General features: G+C 43.3%; 1 protein-coding gene across 1 annotated transcript in view; it reads right to left on the minus strand.

Moving 5' to 3' along the window:
* Positions 1-7,022, minus strand: part of DNAH9 (dynein axonemal heavy chain 9) — a 388,028-nt gene that overhangs the window by 285,039 nt on the left and 95,967 nt on the right. The window contains exons 21-22 of the mRNA XM_019536510.1: positions 2,441-2,614; positions 1,442-1,649 (exon numbers count right to left, since the gene is read on the minus strand). Of these exons, the coding sequence (XP_019392055.1) occupies positions 1,442-1,649; positions 2,441-2,614 (382 nt within the window). The remainder of the gene's footprint in view (positions 1-1,441; positions 1,650-2,440; positions 2,615-7,022) is intronic.

Genomic DNA, 7,022 nt, shown 5'->3' on the forward strand with positions numbered 1-7,022 from the left:
TTTTGATCTTTTGTCTTCTCCCTCTGACCCTATTTGCAAATATATACCTTTTGTCTCACCAACAGTGTGTGCCTAAGGATTTGTTATTCAATGAGCCTCCAAAGAAAACGAACCGAGAGAGAGTTTTTTTTACCTCAAACCCATGAGGCATGGGGGTGGTTACAGAGGAGGGTGGAGTCAACACTTCATGTCCCTAAGGCATGGTTAGGGCCAGGAGGCCATGATTAGGACTAGTAGGGCACAATCAGTGCCAGTGAGGCACAGAATTGGAGTTAGTGGACTTATATCTATTGGTGAGAAGGGTGAGGGTATCTGGTTAAACAGTTTGAGCTAGGCCAAGTGCAGATTCATCAAGCTCAGTCAAGGACTCTGCAGGGGGAGCATCCCAAAGCAACATACACATTGCATCAGGGTGACAAGTGAAGCCGTAAAGGAGGTTAGCCTGAGGAGCTGGAGTGGGGCAGGATTAATTCCCCCCATAAAGGGGTATCATGGATACCCTTGGGGCTAGTCCTGCAACAAGGAACCAAAAAGAACTGAAATGGATTATATCCATGATTGCAACAGCAACAATACACACAAGACTGCGTGCCACTAAGAATGGAAAATAACAAGGCAAGCCTGGAGTGGAGTGACAGCAACTGCAGGGGAAAGGGCTGCTTGCTTTTTCTTTCACCCCCAGTTGGAATGAATCTCTGCAGCACTTCATCAATTACCCCATCCTCATATTGCCACCCACCCAATAAAAAACTGAATGGCTCCTCTCCCTGTCAACTAATCCAAATTCATCCCCTACCTTGCACTGACTGAACTAAATAATGGAACTTGGCTGCTCTGAACTGTGACAAAGACACATGTGTCCCTGGGGAGCTGTGATCTCTTTGGCCTAGTTTTATAAAAAATATGATTTTTTCTTGACTGGGAGCCCCAAAAGACTTGGCTCCCTGAATGAGTCACAGGCCAGATAAGCTGGTAATGCTGACACATGTGCATCTCTGACCACTCTCAGCTCTAGCAGATGGCTTTGCCTCCTGTTTCCTAGGAAAACACTCCATTAGTGTCTCCATAAGCCTACTCCACTACCATGTGCAATGTCAGAGCTACATGGATTGTGGGGAGACCTTGAATGGCCTGTGACTTTCTTTCATAGCAATCAGTGATAAACTGTCATGTCTACACTGAGAGAAGGAAGGGATAATGTCAAAAAAAAATTATGTTTTACAGTGGAACTCAGAGTCCAGAGGTTTCTGTGAAACACTAATGTCAATAAAACTAAGCTTCAGCCTTTGAAGGTGCCTTCCCCAACTATTCAGAATGCTCACTACAGTGTCTCCAGTTGCCCTTCACACTCAACTGTGAATGCAGTTATGCTTGTCAAATGGGAAAATTATTGTTTAACCTGTGCCTCCAAGGAATTCTAATAGCCCATCTGTTATCCTACCTTGAAGCATGGCTGAGGTGGTGTAATAGTTGAATGGAACATTCTTCACCATGTACTCATCAGTATCCAGTGAAGAGAGTTTGCTTCCTACCAGCACAGATTTCCCAGTGCCTGCATTACCCACAAGCATGACTGGCCTCCGTCGTTCCAGGAGCTTGTCCATGAAGTATCTTACTCGTATGGTTTCACTAGTAGGCACCAGACAAGCCTATAGAAAGCAAGATGGAAACACACAGTGAGTCTCAAGCCAACTTTCCTCTTGCAGCCATAGTCAGATGACAGGTGTGGGGGAATCCTGATCAAGCCAAGCAAGATACAAACATGTAAGGAAACATGCATACCCAAAGCAAGCAGGGCCAATGTTCAATAAACCCCTGCCTGACACTTAAATTGAACATTTAATAACTGCCTTGGTGAAACTGTGTCATTAGTAAAATAGGTTTTCCCTGGGGCTGATCAAAATGTTTCTATTATAAATGTTTCCTGATGAAACTTTTGTAACTAAACAAATTTTCATTAAAATCTCTTTCTGTAGAAAAGTTCCATTTTGTCAAAAAAATCTACCTCAAACATGAAATGTTTCATTTTTTCAGGTAAAAAAATGAATTATTTTGTGATGTTGCTACAGTGAATTTTCATGAAAAGATCCAAGCACCATGAGAACAGATATGTGACTAATAATTGGGACAGCACTATATTTTTGCAGGTAATCTTGATCCAGTTTGCCCCACCTAGCAAACACAGTCCCATTCACTGTAACAAGAGTATCATTTCCATAATGAACCTTTTTTTTGTAATCACAAAAGACTAAACCAGTTGGGCAGCTTAATGACTTTAGAATTAATATACTTACCTTAGAACGTAACTTTTATTAGCAAACATTCATTTTATCACTCCAGTGCTAATGAATCATAGTTGACAGAGATACAATGTGCACACCTACACACATATATAGCCCCTATATTCTTTAAGAGCAGAAAAGCAAACAGATTGACTTACTTGTAATGGCAGTTCTGGATCAAATTCAAATTTGGGGATAAGTTTAGACCAAGGCTCAAACTTCTTTGTTTCTGGATCAATGTAAAAATCAAAGACAGTTCCCTGAGAAGGAAACTTGATGGTCTTAAACTCAGTCACCCACCACTTACTGAACTCTACTCTGTAGTCTACAAGCTGCAAGACAAAATGGGGAAACATAGGTTAAACTGCAGAAAATCATTTTTGATGGGAAAGGTTATCTAAACTATCTCCCTAGCCCTTATCTATGATCCCTAGTGTTCTGCTCAGACTGTTTCCACATCAGAATATTTCATAGCCTAACAGAACTGTTCCAGGGCCTTTTTCCTAATATTTAGCTTAATTTTTCATTGTTGCACTTTATTCATACTCCTATTTATAGCCATAAATGCATCTTTCCTGTGTTGTTCATTCTACATATGCCTTAAACTACTTAGATTGGTTGCAAAGAGTTTCCATGATCCTGATTCCCATCATGTTTAGCCAAAGTATACAAGTATGTATCAGTTTGTTCTGTCTTACCATTCTTATGCATCTTGTTTCACCATATCCTGCTATTCCTAACAGTATAGATCAAATTTCAATGAAGGAAGGATGAGAGTTGTGAGTTAGACACTGAATTGGGACTCCAAAGGTATAGATTTAGTCCCCTGGTCCACCAGAGAAAACCTGTGTGACATTAGGCAAGTCACTTAGAGTGCCTACATAATTTACAATTTTTACATGATCGGGCCCCTAAAAGCACTCTACAGCCATGATGTCACATGCATGCACAGCCACAGAGCACTTCTAAAATGGCCAATTACAAGAAAGAGGTGTGGTTCAGAAGCCACCTTGGAGTTTGCTGGAGCACCCCCACTTGGTGGTCAGGGCCAGTACTGGCTGGATCCAGCCCCGCCTCTGACCCAACAGGTGAACATTTGTTGGGTTGGGGTTGGATGGGCTCTAACTCATGGTACTTTATGTAAATTGCCATGAATTAGAGCAGGGCCATAAACATTTGTAGGCCCTCTTATTTACTCTGGCTTTGTTTCCCACATGTACACTGGAAATAATGGCATTTTATCCTGTGAGTGTTAAGAAAAAAAAAAATTCCTTAATGTCTCTGAGGTGTTCAGAGGCTATAGAGGGAATGCCTCAATGGTATATTTAATGTATGCAGATTTTCCAAAATCTCGCTGAATCTCTCTTATGATTTATTTGCTGTGCATGTTTTTCCAGAAAAGAAACCCTGATATTCCTACCAGCTCAACAAACCTGCATCAGAAAGCACTGATTTTCACTAAATTTTAACTGGTGCCCTGTGTGAAAGATTGCCGGCCATTTGCCATCTTGAACTACTCAAGAACCCCCCAACAATCACAGTTTTCTAAAAACTGTTGTTATCTAGGATTTTGCTGCTCAGAGAGACTGAATAACTGTACTTCATAGTTTTCTTGTTGTTGTAATTCCTCAGTATTGGATGCAGATAAACCTGCCCTCAACAAGGATATAGATGCATCATGGCTAAAAGCTCTCTCACCAATGAGTATCTCACCAATGTGCAGAAGTGCCTCCAGCTCCACTATAATTTGCCATTCACTTTCTATTATGTGTGATTTAACCAGACCAATTTAGTTCCAACTCATGATGCCAAAGATGTGTTAACCTTGAGCTGTTTCCTCCATAAGAACCCCTTGTGGATTTTTCCTAATTTCAGAACCTTGAAATAGCAAATCTATCATCTATTTTTATATAGGGATTTCACACCCAGTGGACAAGCATACAGTCATTCAAAGATTTTCTGATTGTTTATCCTGACATTTCATCAGCAAAAGTTCAGAGCAAAGGGCACATTCAGTGGTAAGCAATAAGCAGATTTTATATTTGATTATTTTTCATGAGGCTTCTGCTTAGTCTTGCACAGTCTGCTATATGTTCAGATTCCCAGCTCTGATATCAAAAGAGGAAATACATACATCATAAGCAAAGATTCTGGGCTAAATCCAATTTCACCTTTACATGTCCTGCCCCCTTCCCCCCATCTCTCCCGCAGGGTTTGCCCTGGATGGCAACTCTGTCTGGTACTCCATTCCTTAGAAGGCTGCACTATGTTTATGTGAGCTCCATGGTGGAACAGAATCACCCAGGTATGTGTATCACTCCATTTTACTCCCAAAACCTTAGGTACAGAAAAACATGCTTAATGAGTTTGGGCTCCTATAGATGTGCAGTGTGGCTGATCCAATGTGCTGTAAATCCAGCACATCAGAGCAGATTTGATTAACTGAGTCTGCTTGGGCGCAGAAATTGTTCCAGCAGCCTCCAGTGTCATGTGTATCAGCAGCCAGGCACCAAAAAATAATGGTGAGGCGCTTTGAACTAAATGAGCTTTAGTTCAATACACTCTGCTGACATTTCTTGGTGCAGAGATGCTGATGCACGATGCTCAGGTGCTTTTAATTACCGTGGCTTGCTAAATAAAGCACCATCTCCCAGAGCATATCTCTCAGTACCCTTTATGACTAAAAACAGAGGCCCTCCTCTTTAGTGGTCAGGGTACTTCACCTGGAAGAACTGACCCAGGTTCATACTCTTTCTCTTCACTAGAGTTGACTGAACATTCTTCTCCCATTTCCCAGGAAAGTGATCTGGCTAGGTACCAGGCCATGGGTTAGGCATTGCCTGAGCGCTTACTAGTCCTCCTCCTAAAATTGACCCAGAGGGCAGCCAGGAGAGAAAGATGTGTGGGACCAGGAGGAAAATAAGAGGTAGGAGAGGGCTCAGAGAGATCAATGCTATTCTGAACAGGTGGGTGTGCCCTGAGATTCAAACCATGATCCATAGCACCTATAGGCAAAGCCTAGGTTGTGACACCATCAGGCAGCTAGCTATGCATCTGTTCTAGCTCAGGCTGAACCCTCCCATGAGGGCTACATGAAAAATGTGATTAGAAACCATCAGCAGGGCTTCACCAGGGGCAAGTCATACCTGACCAACCTGACTGCCTTCTATGACATGGTGACTGGCTCTGTGGATGTGGGGAGGCCGGTGAATGTGGTATACCTTGACTTTAGCAAGGTTTTTGATACCACATTCTCACAGGCAAGCCAAGGAAGTATAGTTTGGATGAATAGACTGTAAGGTGGACAGAAAACTAGCTGAAGCATCAGGCTCTTAGATTAGTAATCCATGGCTCAATGTCTAGTTGGCAGTTGGTATCAAATGGAGTGTCCCAGGGGGTGGTCCTGGGACTGGTTTTATTCAATATCTTCATCGAGTTGGAAGATGGTATAGAGTGCATCCTCAGAAAGTTTGCAGATTATACCAAGCTGGCAGGGGATGAGGGGTGGAGGGGGCAGGGAGTAGTGGATATGCTGGAGGGTAGGGCTAGGATTCAGAGTGACCTAGACAATTTGGAGAATTGGGCCAAAAGGAATCGCATGAGGTTCAACAAGGACAAGTGCAAAGTCCTGCTCTTAGGATGGAATAACCCCATGCATCAGTACAGGCTAGTGGCTGTGACTGGCTGGGCAGCAGCACTGCAGAAAAGGACGTAGGGATTACAGTAAACAAGAAGCTGCCAGTGTGCCCTTGTTGCTGAGAAGGCTGATAGCATACTGGGCTGCCTTGGTAGGTATGTCGCCAGTAGGTCAAGGGAAGTGATTATTCCCTTCTATTCAGCACTGGTGAGGTCACATCTGGAGTACTATGTTAATTTTGGGCACCCCACTACAGAAAGGATGTGGACAAATTGGGGAGAGTCAAGCGGAGGGGAACAAAAATGGTGAAGAGGCTGGGGGACATAACTTATGAGGAAAGACTGAGGGAATTGGGCTTATTTAGTCTAGAGAAGAGAAGACTTAAGGGGGAGGGGTGGATTTAACAGCAGCCTTTAGCTACCTAAAGAGAAGTTGTCTGGAGGATGGAGCTAGACTGTTTTCAGTAGTGGCAGATGACAGAACAAGGAACAAACATCTCAAGTAGCAGCAAGGGAAGTTTAGGTTAGATATTAGAAAGAATTTTCTCACTAGATGGGTAGTAAAACACTGGAACAGGTTACCCAGAGAGGTAGTGGAAGCTCCATCCTTGGGGGTTTTCAAAACCTGGATGGACAAAGCTTTGGCTGGGATGATCTAGTTGGGGACTGCCCTGCTTTGAGCAGGGGGTTGGACTAGATGACCTCCTGAGATCCCTTCCAAACCTAATTTTCTATGATTCTATGAATAGTAGCTTTTAAAACTACTGGGAAACCAAGAAACAGCCTTGGTGTACAAAGATGAGCCATATAACAGAAAGGTAGAGGTAGGAGCATCAGCTGACAAAACAGATGTGATGTGGGTTAATGGTAGCAACATGAGCAGCAGCCTTCATAGGGTCCACTAGAAACATGAGTTTTGAACTAGAGATTCCACTTCCACTGTCTCTCACCCCGTTCTCATTAAGAAACTGGGGGACTGTGGTGTCGACACCCACACAGTCAAATGGGTCACCAAATGGCTGGAGGGCTGCACCCAGAGAGTGGTAGTAGATGGGTCATTTTCAACCTGGAGGGACGTAGGCAGTGGGGTTCCGCAGGGCTCGG

Source organism: Crocodylus porosus, unplaced genomic scaffold (genome assembly GCF_001723895.1).
Source record: "Crocodylus porosus isolate Cpor-Errol unplaced genomic scaffold, CroPor_comp1, whole genome shotgun sequence".
Classification (NCBI taxonomy): Eukaryota; Metazoa; Chordata; order Crocodylia; family Crocodylidae; genus Crocodylus; species Crocodylus porosus.